At 41.4% G+C, this 27,468-nt stretch overlaps 1 protein-coding gene across 2 annotated transcripts in view; it reads right to left on the minus strand.

The window, feature by feature from the left end:
• Nucleotides 1–27,468, minus strand: part of Marchf6 (membrane associated ring-CH-type finger 6) — a 62,691-nt gene continuing 35,223 nt past the window's right edge. Inside the window, exons 12-26 of one of the 2 annotated variants that reach the window (XM_027400075.2) lie at nt 26,211–26,291; nt 25,849–25,917; nt 25,691–25,765; nt 24,525–24,659; nt 23,491–23,610; nt 23,190–23,290; nt 21,526–21,663; nt 19,296–19,497; nt 16,634–16,703; nt 13,066–13,247; nt 11,101–11,235; nt 9,735–9,824; nt 7,498–7,630; nt 5,506–5,641; nt 1–3,284 (exon numbers count right to left, since the gene is read on the minus strand). In XM_027400075.2, the coding sequence (XP_027255876.1) occupies nt 3,194–3,284; nt 5,506–5,641; nt 7,498–7,630; nt 9,735–9,824; nt 11,101–11,235; nt 13,066–13,247; nt 16,634–16,703; nt 19,296–19,497; nt 21,526–21,663; nt 23,190–23,290; nt 23,491–23,610; nt 24,525–24,659; nt 25,691–25,765; nt 25,849–25,917; nt 26,211–26,291 (1,758 nt within the window). In that variant the 3' untranslated portion in view covers nt 1–3,193. Of the gene's footprint in view, nt 3,285–5,505; nt 5,642–7,497; nt 7,631–9,734; nt 9,825–11,100; nt 11,236–13,065; nt 13,263–16,633; nt 16,704–19,295; nt 19,498–21,525; nt 21,664–23,189; nt 23,291–23,490; nt 23,611–24,524; nt 24,660–25,690; nt 25,766–25,848; nt 25,918–26,210; nt 26,292–27,468 lie in introns of both variants that reach the window. The other variant, XM_027400074.2, reaches the window with a different exon arrangement.

Here is a 27,468-nt window from a genome sequence, read left to right on the forward strand (position 1 = left end):
TACAACTAACATTCACTTTATTCAATTCTGTTCTCTTAACTCAGAAGGCAACAAATGACCACATAAAAAAGGGAGCATTTTTGAATATATATACATAAAATTGATCTGTATAGGTGTTTACGGCAATAGAAAACTGATGTCCACATCACAAAGTGTTCTATTTCACTCCTACAGCAGACACTCCCAGACTTTAGTCGTTCATCTCCACCTAAGGTACAACAGGACTGTCGTGATTACAAAATGAGGCACTCATACAAACAGACAGGAATGGAAACACACATATCCATGTACACTGTCTACCTTTATACTAATGCCAGAGCTATTGTTGGAGAGTATTTGAAAGAAGCCCTTACTCATGACAGCTGTTTAAAGATTTGACACAGCAGCGATACGCTGAAAACAAACATCTGACTGACAGGGCAAACTAAGTGTTTGGGTACACAGGGCAGCTTAAGCAAAGAGCTTAGAAACCCTTCATAAATGAGGTCTTCAGTAACACTTCAGTGGTACTCTGCGTTCATCTTTTCCCTAGATAATGACTGAACAGTTAGGATGCTAGGATTGTTTTAAACAAGAACTTTGAGCGTCATCACATGTAAAATCGAGGCATTGAAGTAACTAGCTGGAAAGTCCCCATCCGGGAGAGGAAAGGAAGGAGCTACTTAGTAGCACCGTGACAAGTGCCAGAGTTCTTGCATAAGGGCACCAGGTCCTGTGTCTGCAGACACAACAGTGTAGAAATGTCCAAATGAATCTTTAGTGTTTGTCTTAAAAATTCATCAGTTCAACCTAAACTTAAGAATATACTTTAATGGGGCAACTGTGAAACACCTAGTAGGTAAATTCATCAGAGGAGTTACTCTGCTACTTGTGTGAGGAGACAATCTAAGATTTCAGGGGAATAATAATTAAACCAAATATTGAAGTAAAAATCACTTGTTCACATTTGGAATAGAGATGTCCTACCTCCTTCTTTCCCCGAGGGCATGGGCTTGGAGGGTGAGGGGACCACAACTATAAACACATAACTTTAAGGCTAGCCATACACGAATTTTACATTGGCATTTTCTTCAGTTTTCATCTCAACTATTAGTACTTTGTAGTTTAAAAATCAATCCGTAATTTGTTAGTAATGAACTACTACACATTTCAAACTGTCTGTCTGATAACTGGTCATATAAAACTAATCCCAAATGGTGATTTGTCTTCCAATTACAAGTCATAAAGCACAAAGGTCTGTCCTAGTGAGCTTCCTTGAAGACTGGGTTAGTCCAATTCAAAATGATGCAGAGCTCTTTAAAACCACTGTAAGAACGGGAAGCAAACACAAACGCAGTTCCTGAACTGAGGGCTTTAATTGTTTAGGGTATTGGTGAATAAACCCTGTATGCCACCCTAGCAACTGTTATGTACAATAAAATCTTATGAGGATGTATCTAACTGAGAGCCACAGGACAAAACACAACTGAAAACCCTGCAGTAAGAGAGCACAGAGCTTCCTGCCAATAAAATAGGGGCAAATTTTGGTAACCTGTATTGTTTTTTCAACAAAACAAGGTTTGTTTAGAATTTCGGAGGTTAATAACTTTGTAGTGGGCCCATAAAGTCTTCAAAAAATGAAATATAAATAATGGTATATGACCAATTCACTGACATCTTTCTCCCCAAAAGATTAGGTTTTTCACAGACGTATCCATGGCAGGTAGCGCCACATTTTAAAACGCTAATTCTTTATAACAGGTCTAAGTCTGTAAGTAAAGGTGGGTTTGCTAGAAGGATGCCTGTACACTACACACAAGAGAAAGAACTGTTACAAAGTGACAAACAGTGTTAATAACACTGGATCCCATGGCAAGCACTGTTTTTGTTTTAAATATACTGTTGTTTATCACTTAGTGAATAAAAAAAGCAAACAAAAGCAGAACACATTGCTCTTAATTTTGGTAGCTTATGTTTGGCTTTTGTACTTAAAGGGGGGGAGCAAAATTCAGTTCTTTCTACCTATGGGTTTTAATACTCCGTGGAATTCTTTTATAGTCTAGGAACGCTTCTAATACTAACCTTACAATACACCTTTACCATTAAACATTTGGATGACGGACCAACCATCCTATTCTTTTTAAACTTCAAACTTTGGCTACAGGAACCAGGCTTGAGTGTTCAGTTCTCTAAGGCCTCACAGCACTTCCTTCAATGCAGCTCCTTCCTATAGCAGGAGACCAGCGCAGTCTGCTTCCTTTCAACAAATAAAACCTACTTTTATTTGTGCAAGTTCCTGCTGTAGTCACTGGGTCTCAGCTGCAGCACACTGACAGCTCCACACCACAGCCTGACGTTAGCCTCCAACCCATCACAATGAGTATTATTTGATGTTATCCCCTAAGATTTCTCACAGCTGGCATGACACTTTGGCCCCTGCTGACAGGAGGAAGAGCTGTATGGAAAGGGAGGAGACTAATGAAAGCCTTCATTGCTAGTGTATCTTTCTAAGTATAAACATGCCCCTAGCAAGCAGAAAACCCCAACTCCCGATTCTGACCACTAGGAATATTAAATTATCAAAATTAAAAATAATTTCCTCATCTAGCGCAACATACTATACAATATTACAAACACGGACACATGAAGACAATCGGGCAGTAGAAAATGTACAACAGCTTTGGTGTTACATGGAATAACTTCCAAACACAACTGTTTGTGAGGCACTCTGTCCACTGCTCATTTGGCTCCTGGTAAGGACTGGCCAGCCAAGAACAGGATGCAGTTAGTTATCTGGTGAGAATGGCTGGCAACACCATAAACTGTGCTCCACAAGCTGTCACTCAAAGTCTTGCCTATGCACTACTGCTCTGTGGCACATTTCCTGTCGAGATCACAGCAGGTCCAAAATAAAGTGACAACTAGATTTAATAAATTAATATACATTTGTTAAAGATGTACAATGCACATTCTGTTTAATCCAAGGTTTTAGGGCATCGAGGAACTCCTATTTACACATGTACAGATCTCAGACAGCAGTGATGTCGGCAGATGCAGTGAGGAGCAGCAGAGCCGGATGCGCTGCCCTCTGAACGCTGAGGACACAAGTCAAGTACATTTAACTTAAAAACAGCGCTGAGAATCTCCAGAGTGAGAGTCCACAAAGAAGGACACGGAAAGGCAAGGAGAAGGTCAAGGAGCTGAGACAAGCACTTTATTCTTGGGACGACTGTGGAGGTGGTGTGGACGGGCCTTGCTTGCCAGATTTGCGCTCATAGTTCACCAGGCGCTGCCCCACAAGGTACCTAGAGTGCAAAAACAGGGTGGTTACTTTCCTGTAGGACTCACCCATACACCATTCTTCTAGGCAGCAGTGACACCTTGTTGGCTATGTTCCGATCCACTTACTGGCATCCTTTCAAAAGGCAGGCCAGAGAGGAGCAAGGTTTGTGGGAAAGAGAGTGCCAGAGCAGTGGAGACTGCACGGGATGTGCAGTGGTGGAACCTTGAGGGCCTCAGAACTGCAGACACTCCAGGGTGGGTACAGCAAACAGATGAGGGGCATTTTCTTTTTTCAATTTGTTAGGGTTAACACTATATAAGCCACCTTAGTGTTCAGATTTTAGGAAGCAGACTACAAATGTGACAGACAAAGGGCTGGGAAATGAAAACAGCAGGACCTGAAAAACTCTGGTTCTCATGCTCAGGAGCAATTAAGGGCAGCTTTCAGCAAGGTCAAAGGTAGCTGGTGAGACTGAATCATGTGGATGAACAGAAAGATGCTGCTAACTTACACACTGTTAAGAGGGAGAAGGCAATGGTAACCATCCCCCACCCCCTAGCAAGGCAGAGGAGAAGCTGCAAAGAGGGCTGAGTAAGGAGACATCCTGGGAACCCACTCCTGGAATACGGCAGGTGACAAAGCCAAGTGGCAGGGCAAGAGCTGTCAGGGCTGGGCACATGTATGTGGAGGCACCCTGGAGGCTCCAGTACAGAGCTGGGGTGGTGCAGGAAAGCCAACCATGTGCATGCTGAGACTAGAAAAAAGTGGAGCCTGAATGCAATGAGCTCTCAGGGACAGAGGGCTAGGACCCCAGTTTATTTCTCGGTGACACAAGGGTGGTAATACCATGTCACATGATTATTTTGAGGATAAAAAAGTGCGTGCTGAGAGGCTCAATTCGATTAGCTCTGTACTCTCATGCTCACCTTCTAACCGTTTCACCCATCACTTCTCTGTATCTTAATCCCTCTTCTTATGCCTAGCTCTTTTCTTCACATTAACCACTTCTTACACCACTGCTTTCAACAACGCAGTGCCTTTTGAAATGGAGGTTTTAGAAATGTCTTCAACGATGGTGCTATCTGAGAAGATACATGAATCCTACCCAAACACACGCCATCAAAAACGTCTCGAATGTTGGCAGTGCCATGGCAAAAGCAAAGAAATACAAGGTTACACAGACTAAGTGATGGAAATCTGCTCAAGACCCAAAATGATTCAATGGCAGAAGATTCTGATGAACTCATGTTCCACTCTTTCAACCTCCCTCCTGTACCCTAAAGTCCGTATCCCTCTCTCTCCGTACCTCCTACACATAGATCAAGCTACAAATGGTACATACACAGACAAATAACATATGCTGAAGAGTGCACTGGGCCATGAACTAGAAAATAAAGAGTGGGAACTAGGAACCCAAGCCTCTTTCCCTCTCTGTGACATGAAAGATAAAGAGTAGGAACCAGAACTCAAGCCTCTTTCCCTCTCTGTGACATGAAAGATAAAGCGTGGGAACCAGAACTCAAGCCTCTTTCCCTCTCTGTGACATGAAAGCAGAGAGGTGGTTACAGGAGGGAGAAAAGGACGACTGAGGGGACAGGGGAGAGAAACAAAAATGATGCTGATTAAAAAATAATAAAAACATAAGATACAGGTGGGCAGAGATCTGGAAGACTGAAAAGGGTAAGCATGGGGGGGGGGGTCTCCAGAATGAAAAAGGGAAGAGGTAGGAAAACTTGCAGTGCTCCTCTACCAAGCCGTGATTAAGCACTGAGAATCTTCCCTCTTCAACCCTGCAGGGGGACTGTCCTTTACACTCTGCCTGTCAGTACTTACATTGTTTCCTTCTTGAAAACATTCCTCACAGGCATGCTCAGAACAAGGAAGAGGACTATGGAATGTGTCTCAAACAGGGCATGCACAAATGAAGGGCAGTGCTATTAACACTGACATGATGGCTCCCAGGCAAACAGGCACAGGCAGTTACAAACTTACAGTCTTTGTAAGACAGATGAGAGCACAGGACTCAGACTTCTCTGAAGCCTGCAAGCTCCCTGGTTCCATCCTTCCCAGGGTGCCCTCTTCTCCAGCCATAAACATTCCACACACTCAGTCTGTTAGGAAACCCCGCTAATACTACACAGTACACCCACTCACTTTCCTCATATGATTTGTCATATTGAGCACAAAACCCACAAAAGGACACCACCTTAAGAGTGGCTAGATGAACAGAATTCTAGACTTACTTGTCATTTTTAATGTGCTCATAAAGGCGCTTAAACTGGCGGACCTGGAAGGACAGTATCCCCATCAATACAACAACCATCAGTAAAAACGGGTAAATCCGCCGGTGAACCAAGTTCTGCATTTCGGCAGTAACACCTGGCAAACCAAACAAAGACAATTTTGTTAAAGCAAAAGAAAATGGACTAATGGGCCTGTGGACTAAGATAAGGTCTGGCCTTTCCCTAGGAAGAGGGATCTGGGTGCAGCAGAGAGGCTTCACAAATGCTCTGATAGACTTGAGGACTACACACAGGCAATGAGCCCCACACTAACATCTGCTTCTCTTCTGTGAAGTAACTTGAGTGCAGGTAGGTGCTGCACAAGTTTCATCAAATGTAAACATCCTGGACTCCACAAGCAATTGGTGGTGTGTCATTTATTTATTTCAGCTATATCACCATTTAAAAACTGAACATACTGTGCTTATATAGAGCAGGGAATAGGGCTCATAGTTAGAGTACTTGCCTAGCCTGAGTGAGGCCATAAGTTCAATTCCCAGCACTGAAAACAACAAACAAAACCTGTGCCTGTAAGATGGAAGATCTGACTAGGGATGCCAGTTGGTCCAGTGGTTGGCCAGCTGGGTTGGATACCCAGCAGCACTACATAAATCCAGGCATAGGGAACAACATATAATCCCAACGATAGGGAGACAGAAGCAGAAGATCAGAAATCCCAGGTCCTCCTCACCTACCAGAAAGTGCAGATTGGACTACCTGAGACCCCCACCTTCCCACAATCACAAACAGTATATAATCAAACATTGTTGATTCATTGTTATAAAACCCAATTACTTCCTTTTCAACTTCCAGCTCATGAGTTTTCACTCTCCTTTGGAATAGGAAGGCTTTAAAAGCAGAGATGTACTCCGAAGAAGTCTCACAAGTGGTTTACCCTAAACGTCACTCATCTACTGTGGTGAAAGACCATGCACGCTGGAGCTCAGCGCTGCTCAAATCTCTCGCTCCTTGAAATCTGCAATTGGGGAAGATGCTCAATCTCTATGGACTTCAGCGTCCTCATCTCTAAACTGAGTTGATAAAACCTTCAAGAGGTCTAAGAACAACAGACTGGGTGGGGAGACAGGCTAGACAGTGAAGGACCTGGGTCTGACCCGTGAACCCCCACGGGAAATTTTGGCATGACGGTCACACCTGTAATAACATTGCTGCAGAGGCAGAAACTGACAGATCCCTGGGGTTCAATGGCTAGCCAACCTTGCCAAATAAGTGAACTACACACCAATGAAAGACCCTGTTTCAGAATAACACACACACACACACACCCTAAAGAATAATAACAGTAGCTATGCAAAGCTAAAACAGGGCCAATAAGTGCTTTATTATTCATTCACTACTATTACCCCTTTTATTAAAAGTTTCCCAAGAGGTATAATAAAATTTACTTTTCCTTTTTCATTGAGACAGGATCTTGATGTGTAATGCAAACTGCAAACTGGTCTCACACTTAAGATCTTCAAGCTTTGGCCTCCCTAGTGCTTGGATTATAAAGTACCTACCCTTTGTCTTCAAAATGATATTTGTAACCCACATATGAAAAGGTATAGGTGTGGAAATCAAACAGTAATTGTGTGTGTGTGTGTGTGTGTGTGCACCTGTGTGTGCACATGCATACATCTGTGTTTCAAGATAGGGTCTCACTATGAGCTCTTGCTGTCCTGGAGCTCACTCTGTAGACCAGGCAGGCCTCAACATTACAGAGATCTACCTGCCTCTGCATCCCGAGTGCTGGGATTAAAGGCGGGTGCTGCCACTGCCAGGCTTCAAATAGTAATTCTGAAGTCTACATGTTAATGGGAAAACGGTAATATATCTTAATAAACATAATATAAAAAAGCCAGTAGGCTGGCTATTCCAAACAGCCAAAATGGCAACAAACTAGCTTATGTATGTTAGTATTTTTTTTAGTGTTCTAAGATAAGCATTACCCACCTAATAAAGGAACCACACCAGAAGCTATGACATACGGTACACACAGGGAAAGTAAGAGCACGGAGATCACTGGAGCTGCCAGCTTACGGATGATATAATGCAGGTCGATGTTCCGAATGCCATTTGCATAAACCTGAAACAGTGACAAGTGACGGTTACCAAAACCCACAATACAGAAGGAGAGAAATGACTTGCCCAACTTGTCCTCTGGCCTTCACATGAGTGCTGTGGCACCCAGGAAATCCTAACTATCTTAGAAAAATGCTACTATGGAGTTTTGCAGGGGGAAAAAAAATGGATCAAAGTAGGAAACCTTGAAAATGGAAAACACTGTTGTAGACAGAGGGATAAAACAGAACTGTTTTATCTCTTGGCTCCACAGCTTCTTAGAAGCCAGGATGTGGACTAACTCAAGCCCTTACTTACTCCAAGATCTGAAGAACAAACAGGATCAAGCTTCTAGATACACGGTCCACCTCCCATCAAAGCAAGCCACATGCACCATCACTAAGGAGCAGGCACCACAGTGCTTCTCAGTCAGCCTTCATTACTGTTTCTCATCTTCTGCCCCCTTGTCCCACACCCCCCACTCTAAAATGCAACAGACAAAGGGACCCCATAAACAACAACAGCTGCAAATGAACCCCATTTCCAGACATCTTTGCAGAGGTCGGAGTTTCAACATTCCAGGGGACAGGCTCTTACTTCTATCTGAAGGGATGTACTGCCACAGCACACACACCAACTCACACACTGGCTTTCTGATGAACTGTTTCCTGGCCCCACTCCTAGTCTAAGAATCAACAGCTTGAGGGTCCAGGACTACTTCCAATGATTTCCCCATGGTGGCAGGAGATGGGGCAGAGAGAACTACTGCCTTTACTTTCTTTATATCAGGAAGAGATGGGTCTTAACTGCTGCAGACCTGTAAGACTCATCGGTCTGGCAATCTCCTAAGAATAAGAAAGCTGGGCTGTCCTTGAGTACATTTCCTAGTAGCTAAAGTTTAAAGAACAAGTACTAAAGGCTCTACTTGGTTGATGTGAGTAGAAACCCTTTTCAAGTGACTTACTGTACTTCCTGCTGATTAGCACTCAAAAGCAGAATCTACTCTTTTCAAGGTTAGTACCGTGACAGCCAGGTTATCTGACAGCTTCCTAATACCACAACATCCTACACACTAAGTAATCAGGGTATTTATTCCTAAGCAACCCTACCCTGTTATGCGAGTAGTAACTTTTTATCTGGTACAGGCTTATAAGTATGAATTGCAAAGTTGCATCAGAACGTCTGCAGTGGAAAAATGACAAGGATCAGCTCCGCCTCCACTTTAGACAAAGCTGTAGGTATTTAGTTTACTGGCTAACCTTCAAGTGAGTTATGGGTGACTGGCAAAAAGCCACCATGATGTGTGAAACCAGAATAAGCATTAAAGGGCCTCAACATCCTTGGCATGAGCATGGATTTAAGCAGGAGGCAACTGGGAGCAGCACTTGCAGGAAGCACTTGATCCTTCCTCTCTCTTTAGATAAAAGCAGGTACAACGGTGGTTCACCCTCCTAAGACTACTAAGAGGGCAAATGTTAGCTAGAAACAACTTGAATCTTTACAGGCCTAGAAAGGATCACAGAAACCAACACTGATAAACCTTATTATGCACTCTTTTTAAAATTGGGTCTCGTGTGACCATGGCTGTCCCTGAACTTGCTACATAACTGAGGATGACCTAGGGCACGGGATCCTCCTGTCTTTCACATCTCAAGTGCTGCAAATGCAGGAAGGCAGTGGCTGCCATGAGCTATTAACTAGTCCTTTATCTATCAGTTTCCCCTCTTCCCCGAATATGCTGCCTGCAGTTTCAAACCCCTTTTCTTTAGCTTACCAGCTACCTAGATTTTTTACTATTTCTTTAAAAGCATTGTATCAGCTGGAATTCAAAGCTATTTAATAGTTACTCATTCTCAAGGCATAAATTATTTTTAACAGCTATAATACGAGGAAAAACAGCCTCCTCTTTAAAACAAGAAAGGCCAGCAAGTTGGCCAAGTGAGTAAAAGTGTGCGTGCTCGAGCGCGCGCGCACACACACACACAGAGTTAAAAAAAAAAAAAAACTGTATGTGCACATTAATGAAAATAAAGAGGTCAAAAAAGCAGAAACATTAAAACTAAAATTCCATTAGCTAAATACAATCACAACCCATTTCAGACTATCTCTCTCTGAAACTGGCTTCTCACCTGTTCGATGACAGTTTTCAACCACCACTGAGGACCCATCAGAGTTATGGCTGCGATGATTTTGGCATGCAGCACTCCCAGTGCCCAGTCCTGTAACCAGAGGATACCAGGAACACTTAACACATCTTCACTGACTCTGACAAAGCCTACACAATGCTCTTCAGTTTCACAACAGCAGCTGCACAGCAACTGACAGCTAACAGTTTATTGGAAAGAATCAGTTTTCTTTAAGTTCTATGCTGACCAGAGAGGGAGGCCGAGGCAGGTGGATCTCTATGAGTTCAAGGCCAGTCTGTACAGAGTGAGTTCCAGGACAGCCAGAGCTGTTACACAGAGAAAACGCTGTCTAAAAAAAAAAAAAAAAAAAGGTGTGTGTGGGAGGCCACACATCCACGAATACATGGGCAGCACATATTTGATAGATTAAAAATCCATCTTCCCCAAGGGAACAAAGTTGGGAGCCAGGGAAGGAGGAATGAATCTGGGAAGAGTGGAGGGAAGGAATGAGTATGATCAAAATATACTGTACAAAACTCTCAAAAAACATGGGGTGGGGATTAAGATGTAAAAGTTCAAGTTGAATAAAATACTCATTATCTTTTAGAGACCTACATTATTTTCTTGAGAAAATATAGAAATTCTGGGCATTAATGAGACCCCAGTAACAAATAAAAGGACATTATCATTTTATCAACCGTGTTTGTTGCTTGTCCTGTGTTATTGGTATGGACTGAGCTAGCTTATGTTGTAATAAGACATTTTGGGCCTAAGAAATTACTTCAAAGGCTTGAAAGCTCAGGTATTTGTGGTTTTCCTGAACTGTACGAGATAGACATGGACTGTTTCCCATTCCCAGCACCACCGAAACCAAGGTCTCCATGGTACCTGCCTCCACCCTCTCCCCTTCAGCTAGCTAGTGACTACCCTGCCCCTCCCATCCCACCAAGACATTTTAAACAATGTACATCAAACCCTACAAGCACTAGTCCCTGCTTAGAACTGCAAATCCTCACAACAGCATGAAATACAACCTTACATTTTTTTCTTAATTTCATTCTTTATTTTAGGGAGACAGGGAAAAAGTGCATCCCATATCATATGTGTGGATCAGTTCTTCCACATGAGTCCTAGACAGCAAGCTCAGTGAAGAGCAACATTTTAATCCATAAAGTATTCTGAGAAAGGGATTTATGTGGCATTTACATTTTAAAAGCAAGAGCAAAGGACATTCTTTCAACAACAAGGGTTCCTAGAACTGAAAAACAATCTTCCTAAACCAACTGAATAAAGTGAACTAAAATAATCAAAGATTTTTTTTTTTGGTCACAAATCATTAGCAGCAATCACAAAGATAAGACACATGTACCTGCCAAGGGTAGAAGAGGGGAGTCTGGTCAAGAGGGACCCTCAGAGGAGCTACAATCACCAGCTCAAACAGGAGGCCCAGGAGCAGTGGGACAACCCCAGCCAGCAGCACAGCAACTATCAGAGTCTTCATTATCTAGTAGGAAATGGACATCCAATCACTATAGAGATTCAGTCCAGACAAAGTCTAGTCTACCGTCAGGCTGTTTCCTCTTTAGCCTGATGCCCAATGGGGCAACAATTTTATTTTAAGCAACATATACATACATTTTCATGTTAGATATTTCAGTGGAGTTTCTTTTTTAATGCATATATGGACATGTGCTTTGTGAATCTGCATGCCATGTACACATATGCAAATGGATGTCAGAGGATAATCTCAAATGTCATCGCCCTCCTTTAAGAAAGAGTGTCTCACTGGCGCAGAACTCACCAATTAGGCTAGGCTGCTCAGCCAGCAAGTCTCCTGTTTCTGCCCCTTCATCACTGATTACAAGAACACATCATCACACTCAGCATGTTATGTGGGTCCTGAGGAATGAATCTGGGTCCTCCAGCTTGTTAGGGAAGAGAGTATCAGTCTAGTCATCCCCAAACCCATCAAGTAAACTTGCTAGAATGCATGAATGCAGAGCTCTAGCTGCAACGAAACCTATTACTACTATGGATTGTTGCTATGAAACAGATTTTTCCCAAAACTTTCATTTACTATATATATAATTAGCAAGGTAACTGTGATGCTTTCCTCAAAATATCCTTCTCAGTACTTCTGTCTACCTGCAAAACCTACCGATTTGCCAAAACACCGATCCAACAGCTACCTAACTCGTAAGTGGATCTGAGAGCTCTCAGGGAAAGTGGTGGTTCATCCTAACTCTAGTTCAAGTACTGCATCAAGCCAATCAGACTGACCACATTAGAACAGTATGATTTTCTGACGAAGAAATGATGTCTATCTGGTCAATACATTAGCCTATCTGGTCAATACATTAGCAACTACAGCTGGTGTATTCACAATGCAGTTTTAGAATTTGGATTAAGTAGAAAAATAAGAAAAAATTGATAAAAGTAAAAGGAACTACAAAATACTTACAATGAGATCAGTCTTAAAGTAACCTTTAACCTTCTGGCTTCAGTGGATACAACTATTCTAATATATGACCAAACATGGTATTGGTAGAATACATACTACCTCTTTACATGGAATTTGTGAAGATATGATAGACTACCAAATAAATTAGCTGGTCTCTGTATTAAATATTGTAAGTTGCTCATTACCCTAAGGACTAAGTAGCAATCAACTCTGTCCACTCATCATGTACAATAAATCTCTCACTACACACATGGACTTTATCAACATACAGTAATTGTACAATGATCGAAAAGTGAAATATGCTATTCTAATTAGAATATACCTCATATACACAGGTATTACTGAGTTAACATGTGGTGTCAAATAGTATGTGCAAATAATAAGTGAAATTATAAAACATTAAAAAGGGATTCAGCATAAACATAAATGTACACACTCTAAGAGAAAGCAACATATAAACACAGATACAGAAATCAGAGCTGATGACCCAATGACTAGGCAAAGAAGTGCCCTCCATATTCACCAGCCCAGGCAACAGATAAGGATCTAACTGTCTTTGACTCTGTGTGAAATCAGGGTTTTGAGAATGACTTCCATTACTTATGCATTCTCATCTCCAAAAGCACTTTCTGTAACTGTTAATGATTTCATGAGATTACTTAGCAACACATTCTTCTGTTAACTCATGTGCATCTCGGTATAGAACTGTGGTTTAAGTGAAATGGAAGGTTACTATCTTAAAGGAGTATTCCTTCTGATAAAAAAATAAACTCTTCTGAAAACCAGTGACCCAAGAGAAGATAAATGAGAAGCAGCTGTTAGAGTATTTACTGTCATCAGATAGGACCAATATATCTTATTACAGAAACCTACCATGAGGGACCACTCTTTCACCTTCTGGAAAATCACTCTGCGTCCCTGGGGCATCCAGGCTACCAGCACCGTCACCGCCCTTATGGTTAGCCAACATACATACAGACCACAAGCAGCTGTGTACAGCTCATGGATTTTGGCGGTCCCCGTCCAAAATGACATTAACCAACGGCCAGCAAATACTGAAAATAGAAAAGCTGACAAATGAGACATGTGGCTAGGTAAAGAGAACTGTAATCTTGACATTTTATAAATATTTTCACATCATAATAAACAAAAACAATTCTCTAGAAAAATGAACTGTTTGATTTAGAAATACCCCAAATAAAGTCAATGAGCTAGCTGATTCTCCCAGAATATGCGCCCTGATGTGTCATGCCAGTTACTAATTTCTCCTAGCCTGGGAAGTTATGAGCACTGATGCTTTCATTATTTTTATTACCAACTGAAATTAGTATGCTAATAGGATAAAGGTAGAAATTTTCTATTATTTGTGCCGTCAACACTTTATCTAGGAACCCTGCAAACAATTTAAGCTAATTCTCTTCCAAATGATCCATTCATTTGCACAGAAATCTTAGCTTTTCAAAATAACAGAGTAGGTACAATAACATTTCAAAATGCAGCATCAAGGAATACCATATAAACATTCATTTAAAAAATCAACACCAAAATAAAACAAGACACAGACTTGAGATCTTCCAAAAGGCTGTTAAGTTTTTTTCTTTGTCTTTCGTTTGAGACAGGGCTTGACACTACAGTCAGAGGTGTTCTCAAACTCAAAAGCAATCTTCCTGCTTCAGCTTCCTGACTGCTGAGTCATAAGCACAGCGAAGAATGTTGGGAATAAACTCTATGGTCCAGCCACACAGTTAACTGCTGAAGCATATCAGTTATAGAATTTTTTAACTTTCCATACATAACTGATTCTCAATAAGGCTTGAGAGATGACTCAAATCTCTAGTGTTCTATTATAGACTGCCTTCCTAATGCTGTCTGAATACTAAACAGAGCTGGTCAGTGTGCTGAGAATTTCCCACCTGTCATCTCGTTCATTCTCCAATAGTTAACCCTTCATCCACCACACACAACAAGGCTCAGCCACATTCAGGTAGAAGAGAGACCTGAATATATGTCTATATGATAAAGCTCATGTTTTTGCCTGATGACCTGCATACTACCTCCTAGTCAAACTAAGCTAGCTCAACAGTCAAACACCACAAGCTATAACCATAATAAGAATAGATTTTTTTTATCAACTCTCAAAATAGTGTGAATATGGAAATGGCTCTTTCAAAGACAAACACTGTACTGGGAATACAATCATGCATTCACTAGCCCTGAGGTTCAACTCACAGCAAAAAAAAAAAAGGAGGATGAATATACTTGTTTTATAAAATAAGTAAACATGTGTATTAATCCCAAGACACCAAAATCACCACTGACACCCTGCAAAAGTGTTTAGTGCTCTACATAAGTTTCTACTCTAGGGTCTGTCTTTGAAATGTTTTTATTAGTTTTACGTATAACAGTCAATTTCTACCCCCTCTCTCTTCCTTCTGTTCCCCTCCTCCACTCTCTCTACTTCTGAGAAGACTGGGATAGATTACAGACCACCAGTGAAGTTGTGCCTAAGGAAGGCAACCTACGGGAAGAAACAAGGTTCCATTAGCCTCAACTGTGCACCCTGTCAAAGCTCTTCTGTAATGAACTAAAACTACTCCTTCTACCATGTAGGATTAGATTAAAGGGAAATGTTTAAATAACAGTATTAAATTCAAACATAAAAACCAGTTTCTTCTATGGGTGTCAGTGGGGAGGCCTCAGAAATCTATGGGGCTTCTTGTAGTGGATCATTACTTATCCCTAAAACTTTGGGAGCCCATTCCACATAGAGGGACACTCCTTGAGCCTAAACACACAGGGGAGGGCCTAGGCCCTATCCCAAAGGATATAGCAGACTCCGAAGACCCCCTATGTAAGGCCTCACCCTCCCTGGGAAGCAGAAAGGGTATGGGATAGATAGGGTGTTAGTGGAGGGGGGGGAGATACAGAGGAGGAGGGGAGTCAGAGGGAACTGGGATTGACATTTAAAACAATCTTGTTTCTAATTTAAATTAAAAAATGGAGAAAAAAACAGTTTTGTCTACTGATTTTTAAAATACTGGCTAAAAATATGAGAATGAAACATAAAAACTACATCTGTGTTCACACTGTAGCTAGGTAGTTAGCCAGCTATGATGTAGAAAGACAAGGAAGCTTCAAGTCTTACAAGGTCTTACATAAGTCTTCACGTAGAGAGTTGGCCTAGAGGATATCTGTATCATACACATCCCCATTTCCCACGGCTCAAAGATCATTGAGAAAGAGGGACTAGAAAACACCAAACACAGCAAAACAGGACCACTACACTCAAACTCACAGCGGCTTTGTTTGCTGGCACATGATCTCAACAAAATCAAGTCAAGCCACTTCTAGCATGGAGTAGAAGGAGTTCATAAGCCCTGACCCCCCCTTAACTAAGGAACAGCTGATGGCTACTAGGGAAGAACTCTGGTTTCTTTAAGGGCAGTGGTTCCTGATTGGTTGAACACTGTAGTGCTGGGTGGTGGTGGCACATGCTTTTAATCCCAGCACTCAGGAGGCAAAGGCCAGTCTGGTCTACAGAACAAGCTCCAGGACAGCTAGAGCTACCCAGAGTAACCCTGTCTTGAAAAACCAAAATAAAATAGCATTCTCAAAGAATCAATAAATTTTTTTAAAGTCTCCACATAGAAACAAAAAACTTCATTTTTAACCAAATGAAGGTAAAAATCACAATTTCTTCAAATAAAAAAATTTTTAAGAAACATCACTTTAATTTTAATGTCCCTAGTTGTTCTTTCTCAGCCTTATAACAACTTGTGGGACAAATTTTAATACAAATTTGATGTATAAAATTATTGAGTTAGTATCATAATCAAGAATTACTCAATACACCATTTAATGGTTAACAACTATCAGCATGATTTGGAATGTCTTCATTGGACATAGACAACTTGACAAGCTACTCTCATTTGTCACTGGCTTTTTATACTCCATCCCACTGAGGGCTGAACAATGGAGAGGACAGCAAACTACTGTATCCAACCAGAGCAGCTTACTTGTTAGATGAAGAAATATTATTTGGTTGAAACTTGGAGCAAAGTCAATACCAGAGAAGATCAATATTTGTAAATTGCAGATTTGAGGAAACAGTCTAACTTTATAAAGTTCTTTATATACTGACTGTAAAATGTCTTAAATCTTACAAATGACTTTGAAAATTCATAGTGTGATCCACCATGAAAACTGAGAACCTGTAGTGCCATGCTCTGGGGAAACCCATAACTGTTTCTGGAACTGGTGAACTTATGATCTACAGATCGCAACAGGATGAAATACTCTTAAGGGATCAATAGCCTGTGAACCAAACATTATAACTATTTCCAGTTTCTATTTGATGACAAATCTCTTCTCCATAAGATATAGCCTGTTTTGAGAAAAGAATCTTAACATTGAACAGCTGAATGCTGGGATAAATTCATACCTGGTAAAGTAAGGCAGATGAGGCTGGCAATTAGTAATGTTATGCACATGAAGACAATCAGCAGAAATATCTGCAAGAAAAACAGTTCGCAAGTGGTTCACATGTTCTCAGTGTACTCTGACACTCCAAGAGTCCAAGTAACACTCTCACTGTAAAAGCCTGCCCCTGGGCACAGGGACATGTGCCTGGAACACCAGCACTGAGGAGAGAAAGAGGGGAGGGAGACAGCCTACACTGTGCTTTCAGGGAAGGGAAACAGCCTACAACTGTGCTTTCAGGGGAGGGAAGAAAGCCTGCACCTGTGCTTTCAGGGGAGGGAGACAGCCTGCACCTGTGCTTTTAGGGGAGGGAGGCAGCCTGCACCTGTGCTTTTAGGGGAGGGAGGCAGCCTGCACCTGTGCTTTCAGGGGAGGGAGACAGCCTGCACCTGTGCTTTTAGGGGAGGGAGGCAGCCTGCACCTATGCTTTTAGGGAAGTAGAAAACAGCCCGCATCTGTGCTTTCAGGGGGGAGAAAGAGCCTGCACCTCTACTTTCAGGGGAGGGAAGAAAGCCAGCACCTGAGCTTTCAGGGGAGGAAAGAAAGCCTGCACCTGTGCTTTCAGGGGAGGGAGGGAACCTACACCTGTACTTTCAGGGGAGGGAGAGAGCTTGCACTTATGTTATCAGGATAGGGAGACAGCCTGTGGAAAATAAGTGTTTTCACACAATCAGATATACCCACAAGAAAGAAGCAAACATATTTATTATACTCAGCAAAACAAACTCACCCAAAATTTAGTATAACAATTTTAAAATATCCAACCTTCTCAACTCAGTAACAATGCTATTCAATTAGATGTTCTGTGTGGTGATAGAAACATCTAGTTTTGCACTGTCCAACACAAAAGTCACTGGTCACATGTGGCTATTGAGCTTCTGACATATGAACAATGTTGTGTAATGTTAGAATTTTAAATTTTATTTTCATTAATTTTATCTATAAATAAATACACATAGCCAGTGGCTAATGTGCTGGGAAGTAACAACAGAACAATAGCACACAGAGAAGAGGAACCCCTTTTTCCTGGCCTGCAAGACAGCATTGCAGCTCAATTTCTACCTTACCAGGTAGACCTTCCCCAAGATCAGAGGGCAGTGTTCTTGATGAGAAAAAACTCAATTAACACTACAGCTTTGCCTGCCTCAAAAGCCTTAGTGATTCTGTCTCTGATGGCCTCCCTCCCATCCCCCACCGCCCCTCACTCAGCAAGAGGGCTGAGTGAAAACCACAGTTAAGTGAAACGGGTATTAACTATGAGGTCTGCTTTTAGGATTCTCATATAAAGGGAACTGAAGAAATACCTTCCAGTTTCCTTCACCATTATAAGCAACATTTTCTAGAATAAGTTGTTGCTTCAGAATAGATGTGTACGCATGATGTTCAGGACTCTCCACGCAGCTGCTGCTTATCCAAGAGCCCTGTCTGCCACAGCTTCCATTGTCCCTCATCTATCCTCTGCAAACGGCCCCATTACATTCAGTTACCTGCAGTTCCGAGCTTACCAAGTCCCATGTACCCCCTCCTGGCCTTTGCCTGGAATGGCCTTCCTACTTTCCATTTCTTAATCTGCTTGCCCTGTCAGCATTAAAGACAGCCGAGCAACCACCTCCTCCATGAAGATCTCCATGCACTTGTGCTACAAACCAAAAGTAGTGAGAACCCAAATCTGCTACGGTTTGGTTTTGTTTTTTAATCTCCCAAAGTAGACTGAAAGTGGTTTCAGGGAAAAGACTACATGCATGATCTCTATAGCCCTAACACGAATCAAAAATATCACAGACACTCAAGGCGTGTAAACAATGGCTACATACAACCCACAGGTAAGAGAAAAATGATGACTATTTTTACAGAAAAAGAACTGGGAATGAGAGGGTTTTTTTTTTTTTTAAATCTATTCAAGTTTCAAAATGATCAGACTCACAACCTCAAACCATAATAAACGGGGATTTGAAATATAATGAACTGCATGTAAATGGCACTAGTCATCAGGATAAATTTCTGCCAAGATTCTGAATCACAGAGTGATTCCTAGCTTCAAGACCATGAAAAACAGGCATATTTTTAGCCAAGCTGGTCTCCAGTTTCATTAGCTACCAACATCTGGCATATGCCAGGTTTTTAACTATACACTAGATATGGTGAGCTTGGAACTACAGATAACTGAATATACTTAGGAGATGGCATGCATAGAGGAGAGATGGCCATACGCGCACTACTCCACACTCAATGTATTTTACTTCATGGTTCTTTGCCCTACTGAGGGACACAGTTCTGTTCCGATAGCTGTTAAGTAGAGATGAAATCCGAGGTGAACACTTACATGTCATTACAGTTCCTGCCACACAGTATAATGTTATCCATCATGCTAGCTTCTAATTTACAATCTTTTTTTCTCAAACAAGAGATCTTAAAGTCCATGGAATCCTAATTCCACACAGTATCCATCTCCAAAATCTGATAAACTTACTTTGAACATCTACACTGCATAATGAGTAATAAAACAGGTTTGTTTCCATGAATGGTAAGACATAGCTACAAAGCATCAATTTTAACAGCATTAATTCTCAACAGAAAATTCAAAGTAAAGACTGATTTACACAAGTCAGGCTGTACAGACTTACCCTGAGTGGGAAATTGAAAGGCCGACGGTAAGGCTGAAAGCCAACAGGGCCTCCCTGCTGGAGTATGGCTTGGTGGGCTGCATGCAGACCCTCCCCAGCAGGAACAGCATTGTTGTTTCGAGCAGGCTGGTTATTGTTGGCCTGCTGATTTGCACTGTTCTCGTTTTCCTCCTGGTCTCCCAGTAAGTAGGAATGAAGGTCCCTACACAAAAGTTACCAGTTAGTTACACTGGTCTCATTTCAGGTCAAAGTGACAAAGACAATCATGATGTATTTTCTTAAAGGGTAGAAATCGTGTATGTGGATTCTACATAGAGCATTATTCCTGCTATCTAGACTAAATATGCTGGTGTCTGCTTCAACTGCGTTAGCTAGCTTGTGGGACACTCCACAAACGCAACCTATTTTGTTCTTCACCCAGCATCTGGGAAGAAGTCAGTGATTTAGAGGAAAGCACAGACAGCTGGCATCAGGCTGCACAGAGTGAAAACCTTCTTCTTCTTCCCTAAGGACTACTGTGTCTCCTGTATAAACTACAGATCAATTCAGACGAGAAGAGGGGTGTTTAATCAAATATAACCAAGTCTACATCACACGGTAATTTACCACAGTATGCCAAATATTTCACAGAAACTCCCCTATCTTATGGACTCAAAAAAACAAATGGCTATGGGAGTTAACCCTCATCATCAACCTGACAAAATCTAGAATCACAGTGCTAGCCAGTTTTATGTCAACTTGACACAAGCTACAGTCATCTGGGAAGAGGGAACACAATAAATGAAGAATACGCCCCCAGCAGACTGGCCTGTGGGTAAGCCTATATAATCAAGTCATTTTCTTGATTAGTGATTGATGTGGGAAGGCCCATCCCACGGGGAGTGGGTGCCATCCCTGGGCAGATGGTTTGGGGGTGGGGTGGGATATAAGAAACAGTATGATAAAGCCTAAGAATCAAGCCAATAAACAGCATTTCTTTATGGCTTCTGCATCCTTCCTGCCTACAGGTTCCTTGAGTTCTTGACCTGACTTCTCTTGGTGATGGACTGCTACCTGAAGTATAGGATGAAATAAATCCTCTCCTCCCAAAGTTGCTTTTGGTCATGGTGTTTTAGTACAACAATGGAAATCTAAGACAGAACCTAGGAGACAGACCTCTGGAATGCCAATGAGAGTGTCTAACTTAGGCTAAGGTGGAAAGACCCATCCAAAAGTGAGTGATACCGTTCACTAGGCAGGCCAAAGACCCTGAGCAGAATAAACTAGGAAAGCTAGCTGTGGGCCAGCATCTCTCTCGCTCTCTCTCTGCTTCCTCAATGCAAATGTAATGGGAGCAGATGCCTCAAGCTCCTGCTGCCAAAACTTCCCCCGGGACCACAACCGACTCTACCCTCAAAATGTAAGCCAAAGCAAACACTCCCTTCAGCTGCTTCTGTTGGCTATTTTATCACAGCAATGCGAAAAGTAACTAAGTGACAAACAAGAAATCAAACCTTAGAAAACTACCTGGTAAGTCAGTTTGTCTTCAAATGTACTGCATATGTGTACTGATGGAACTGTCACATTCCTACATAAGCTCACAGTGTAGTCTGACCTGGCCCCAATACCCTTTGTTTGTCACATCTGACAGTACAAAAGAAGGTGCAGCAGGGAGCCTGCACAAGAGGGGCCAGTGTGCATACACCCTCTCTGAAAGGGCAGCCTGCAGACAGTACTCAACTATTTATTAAACCTAGGGTTTTCTAAGAGTTTTTATTTATATGTGTGCATGTGTGTATCTATGCCACATGTGTGTAGGTGCCCCCAGAGCCAGAAAAGGTGTCAGATACCCAGAGTTGGACTCACAGACAGTGGTGAGTGGCCTGACATTAGTCCTGGGAAAGGAACTAGGTTCTCTGGCAGAATAGCAAGAATTCTTACAGCTGAGCCATATCTCTAACCTCTAAAACTACTTTTTACAGATCACACTTCTTTCAAAAAGGTTATAAAACAAGACAGGCCAAGGTAGTACATGCCTATACTCTGAGCACTGGGGCATGAGGACTCTAGGGCTATAGCTTGGCCAAGACTGTCTCAAAATTAAAATGAAACATGGGGTTGGAGATGTCACTCGGTGGCATAGCATTTGTATAGTACATATGAGGTCCTTCAATCCCCAGTATCAAAAAAAGGGGGAAAAAGTTATAGCACAGACGACATAGACAACCAGGGAGTCAGCTGCCATACTCACAGTAAATATCCAGCAGTAACAGTCCACGCACGCACAAGCCCCTTCAACCACTGCCTCGTGTGCCCCTGTTCTAGCAATGCTGGCAAGACGACCTGCAGTAGGAGCAGCTCAAGGGACAGCTCACTCACCGGAGCATCACTACAACAGTCACAGATTTACAACATGAGTTCTATTTCCATTATAACTTATAAAACATCTAATCAGATTAAACAAATCTGCAAGCCAAATGAACCCATTGTCTTGATTTATTGCCTTTCTCTCACTCTCTCTTCAAGTCAGTGAGGCTGCCATCCCAAACTCCCTTGAAGCTGTTCTTGGTCCCTTGGTGTCCACCAATGGCCATGCCACAGTGCTCAGTTGCACTGTGAGAGCAGCATGTTAGAGCTGCTCACCCTTCCTCCTAATATCTCCCTCAACAGCTTCCAAACCAGCTGTTTCTCCTTTGCTTTCCCAGTCAAAAAGTATGAGGGTCCTGAGGGTCCCAGTTCTATCCTCTTTCTCAACTATGCTTATTGATTGTGTGACTGTGACTCTCATGGCTTCAATACCACCTTCATCTGCTACTGACATTTCTTCCTACTCCAGACTTGTGTATCAACCATGGAACTCAGTGCTCCACGCCGATGTGCATCATCACACTTAGAACAAGCACCCACAAAACCCCTGATCTCTTCCCACTGTCACCTACCCCTCAATACACTAAGTCCAAACTTACCCATGCTAAGAACAGAACTGGTTTCTGACTCCCTTCTTTACACCTCCCATCCACGCTGCTAACCTCCTTTGACTCCTAGCGGTATTATAAACTAACTGCTTCTTAGATCCCATTGCTACCTCCTTCATCTATACCCTCTCCATCTCCACTAGGATCATCACACTATCTCCTGGCTCTCCTCCTGCTTCTAACCTGATTATTCTCACTCTCTTAGAATTCAGGAGCCAGAGTAAGCCTCATAGTCAAAGTGTTTACTGCAGCCTCCAACACTCAAAGAGCTGGCTTTCAAGGACTTCTCCGACTTCACAGCCAACCACTTTGCTATCTCCTTTTTAGCCAACTAGCCTGTCAAACAGACCTGGATGCTGCTGTGCCCACCCGAATCAGTCTCAAGGGATCCACATGTCTCAGCACCCCTTTCTCACCTCCCTTCAAGGCTTTCCTCAACTGTCGCCTCAGTCTATCAGTTACAACCAAACTCAGAAAATTAAGAGACAGCAAGGATGAGGGTGGGATATAAATGGAGAACAAAGGGAGACGGAAACTAAGCTACTGAGCTATGAATGAGTTGGTTTAGTGCAAGTCCTAAGGACTTGGAACTGCCAAGACTTAAAAGGACAGAAGTAAATTTGAGGAAGCAATCGCATTCCCCACAGGTTGAGGAGAACTATGGGTAATGAAGCTACTGAAACTAATGCAAAAATAAGTCTTCCTTTGAAAATGTAACTACTAACAGATATGACTGAGACTATTCATGGTAAAATGAAACTATTACATAAAATACTTAATGTGATTTAAACATTAAGTTCCCATACATCCTTACAGCTTGTCTAAGTTTTACAAATGTATTTACAGGGTTGGGGATGCCACTCAATGGTATGGTACTTGCTTAACATACTAGTACTGAGTTCAATCCCCAAAACCACCAAAATAACAACAAAATCCTTACCTGTAGAGCATGACATTGTAGGGAAGAAAATTAGGCAGCAGACTCTTAATTATACGTATAGGAAGCCAGAGCATCAGAAGTACAATGGAACCAAAGACAATCTGCAGTAAGAAACAGGCACAACCCACTGTGAGTCAAGCAAACGACTTGGTAAGTACATTCCACAGGCTTAGGTAAGTACAGTCAGTATGCTTCCCTGCCCTCCCAATCTAAAAGAATACAAACAAAAACACTGTATGAAATAGGAAGGAAGGGAAGGGGGGGAGGGGAGAAGGGAAGGAAAAAGAAAAGACCTGCTTACCACTGACAAAATAAATCTTCGGAGATGCCTGTAAATGGGCAAGTGGATCATTTCCTGTACTGGATTAAAATCTGGATCATTCAAATTCCTTAGAAACCATAAGACACCAGGTCGAAGTACCTGCAAATATATTTAAAGTGTGATACTCAATAACATCCTTATGCTATGCATATGAACATAAACAGAAAAATATGGTCCTAAAGAATTTACAACTGCTATGGAACAAGTTCCTTAGCCAGAAATTCCTGTGCTTGTTATGGCCTCTGATGCTTTTAATTGTAAGCTGGAAAACACGAATTAAGAACAATTTATCAAGAAATCTGGATCACCGAGGTAAAAAACATATAAATATTACTGCACACTGTCTGATTTAGAGGAAGGATTCAAATGTACCCCCACCCTCCTCACATATTTCACAGGGTATGGCAGAAATGAATTCACATTCCATTCCCACTGGCTTTGTAGGCTTTCTCCTCCATCACCATCTCAGTAGCTAATTTGTTCAAAGGATTTATTCATTCCCAAGGACAAAGTAGAACAGGAATCATGCCTTTGTTTTACTGCAGCACACAGCACAGAATCTGGAGTTCCAAATGTATATTGAGGAAATACTAATCTTCCCTCACTTTTAAACCAGTTAGAACAGGATCTGTGAGGGTACCCATCTAGCAAATGAACTGGATCATAAAGGATCCTCACTGAGCCGTGGTCTACAAGGACTCTCTTGGGGATGAAGTTTAAGGCCAATTTATTATCACAACCAATTTTAGGATTTTACAACAGAGGCTATGATGTATATCAAGTAAGAACTTTGGTTTTTAATTAGACTTGACTGTTTTTAAAACATTGTCACTTTTTGACATAAACATCAATTTAAAGTAATCAAACCAAGCTATACTATTAGTTACTCCCTCTTAGAACAGTAGAGAACATGGTTTAGTGAGGAAAACACCTTCGCCTTTAAAGGATCACTGCTGGTCAAAGCAAAGCCCTTCTAAACATTCAGAACACCAGCACTTCCTTATAGAACCTACCTCTCTCAGCAACAGGATGAAGGAGGCAAAGTAGAACACATACACCATTCCTACCAGCCAGTGCAGAAACATGGTAGTTCCTGGAGCCGACTGAAAGCTCAGTTCTCGATCCTTCAGAGTAGCATCAAACATTTCCTAAGCCAAAACATAACAAGTTAGAGATCTGTGCCACATAACACCTGCAACAGTAGTACTTCCACCATTAAGATCACCAAATATATGTAACAACAATGTTTTTGGTTTTCAGTTCTCTTAATGCCATTTCACAGTGCCACAGAACTATGTAAGAGTATACAGTACTTTAAAATCTTGAAGCGTAGGCAGGCAAGGTGGCTCAGTGGATAAAGGCTCTTGTTACCATGCTGTTATGAGTTTGATCCCTGGGACTCACATGGCATTGAGAGAACACTCCTGCAAGTTGTTCTCTCAGAATTACATGAGCAAATACTCAAAATAAATAATGCAATTAAAAATCAAGAAGTATAAATAATTAATTTTTCTAGTTCATTTCTTTTCTGTAACAGGGTCTCATGTATCTTAGGCCAGCTTAGAACTTGCTATGCAGCTGAAGAAAACCTGGAAGTTCTGACCCTCCTGGCTCTTCCTCTTCAGTGCTATGGTTACAAACACATGCTATCACACTTAAGCTTATGTGGTGCTGGGGATTGAACCCAGGATTTCACGCATCCTAGGCAAGCGTTCTACCAACTGATCTGAGCTTTCAGCCCTCTACTAGTAAAAACTATTCTTTTTAACTATATAGATCTTGATTTATTGATTATAGGTCTGCATTCGCAAAAGGTTTTAAATAATAAAGAGTAAGAATAACTACCATCCTCAGAACCAAGAGCAGCTTTTCTACATATATTTGAAAAATCAAAACTAAGAACTATTAAAATTTAGTATGGTTTTAAGAACTGGTCAACATTAGTATAAAATTTAGGAGAGAAAATGAGTAACAAAATTCTCCAACAGTTATAAAAACTCCAATCAAAATACTCTGACATTCAGATATATACACAGTATTATATAATTACTGCTAAAGATTCAATAATGTTTCATTCCAAGAATAAGTAAACCACCAAATACTTTTCTTTAAAAGGAATATTTTCTAATGACTTTTTGAAACTTTGAAATGAAATTGTATGACAATAGGTACAACTCACCAGAGAACAAATATCCAGCCACCAGCCACAAATGAGAGGGAACACTCCAATTTCTACCACAACTAACAAAGAAACCTTAATTAAACAGAAATAAAGGTCATCAGTATCAACCAAATGGAGGACAAACCACTTTGAGCTTAAATTCACAACTGTATTACCTTAACCACAATATAGCAGACTCCCAGCAAGCGTCGAGACCTATGGAACTTAACAAGAGTTGCCAAGGCCTGCAGCATCTAGTCAAGGAGACATTGAACACTTGGGAGTGGGAGACAGGAAACTGTTCATGTTATAATGAATGTAATAACAAACTTCATTTATTCCAAATTCTTCCTATACTCGTCCCTTCACAAACACTAACTTTTATGGAGGCATAAGGGAAAGCAGCTCTGTTACTAGTAAGAACTCTGGTATTAATGGCTTTGCACATCCACACTGATTCACTATTAATGAATGTTATTAATGAGAACTCTTTGGTATGAATGGTTTTATACCTCCACGCTGAATCATTAAAGGATACATGACAAATTATCAGTGTGATTGCTAAAAGTATATATCCAACAATCGTCGTTATTAGACCTTCAAAATGAGATGCTTGGACCTGAAAATAAAACAAATAAATAAAATAAAACTTTCCCTCATGGTTGATAACCTAGTTTATAAGCATACTAGGTGATCTGAATGATAGAAGGTAAACTTGACTCAAGGTATTTGTAATTTAAAACTGAGCTTTCCTTTATAAGGTATCTACAAACCAGACTCTCTTCATTTTAAACTGTTAAATATTACTGGAGACTGGAGTAATAGTAAAGAACAACATTTTTACCCAGAATCAAGATGAGAGAGTGAGTGACATTTCCCAATAAGACAATCTTAACAGCCAGCCCCTATTCCCACTAAAGATGCACTTTAGCTAAGGGCCAACTGCTAGCACACTGTCCACGTTGCCCACACAACTGGAAACATCCTTGCCACATCATCTCATATCCTTAGAAGTAACTGTTTAAGTTTCTCTAACTCTCCGTAACTGTCCTGGAAACGTGCAGAAAGCAAAGTTTGGAGAATGACAAATATTTCTCATTCCTATCTTTTTATTTCCTGAGTTACGGATAATAAGTAGCAACAGTTCAGAAAGTTAGTACCTACTGAAATCACTTATCTTGGCCTTCTGGGTTCTTACAAGCAAACAATATGAGGTATCAGAGCAGTAGCAGATAACAGAATGTTCCCAAAAGTGACCTCGGAACACAAAGGAAACTAAAGACGCCAGTCAGCAATTCCTTAGAAGCCCATAAAAGTAGCGCTACTCTTGGATCTTTTGGACTTCCAACTGTGGTAGTCCCTTAGCACTAAAGGCAGTCTTGTTCACAGACAACACCATCACCATCTAATTGCTGTAAGAGCTAGATATGTGTAAACACTCTTCACTGCTAAGGAGCTGGGGGACACCAAGCTACCGGAATGTTTGTCTAAGCTATTAAAATGTTTTAGAAAAAAAGTAGCAAGAATCTATCCAAATATTTATCCATCATTAGGAAATGACAAAATGTAAAATAAAAGCAAATTCTAGAGAAAACTCTATAGTTCATTACCCCAAGCCAGTCTTCTATTCCCTTTTTAAAAATTGATAAGTATACTGATACTTTCCAAAATTCACTTTGGACCACCCTGGGAAAAGGGACAGAGAGGGACACACAAGTGAGAGAAAAGAACCCTATGGGAAACCTCTCGAAGTGTAATATGCCTCAGGCCCACCACCCTGTCAGGTTCCACAGGGT

This window comes from Cricetulus griseus, chromosome 2, assembly GCF_003668045.3.
Source record: "Cricetulus griseus strain 17A/GY chromosome 2, alternate assembly CriGri-PICRH-1.0, whole genome shotgun sequence".
Lineage (NCBI taxonomy): Eukaryota > Metazoa > Chordata > Mammalia > Rodentia > Cricetidae > Cricetulus > Cricetulus griseus.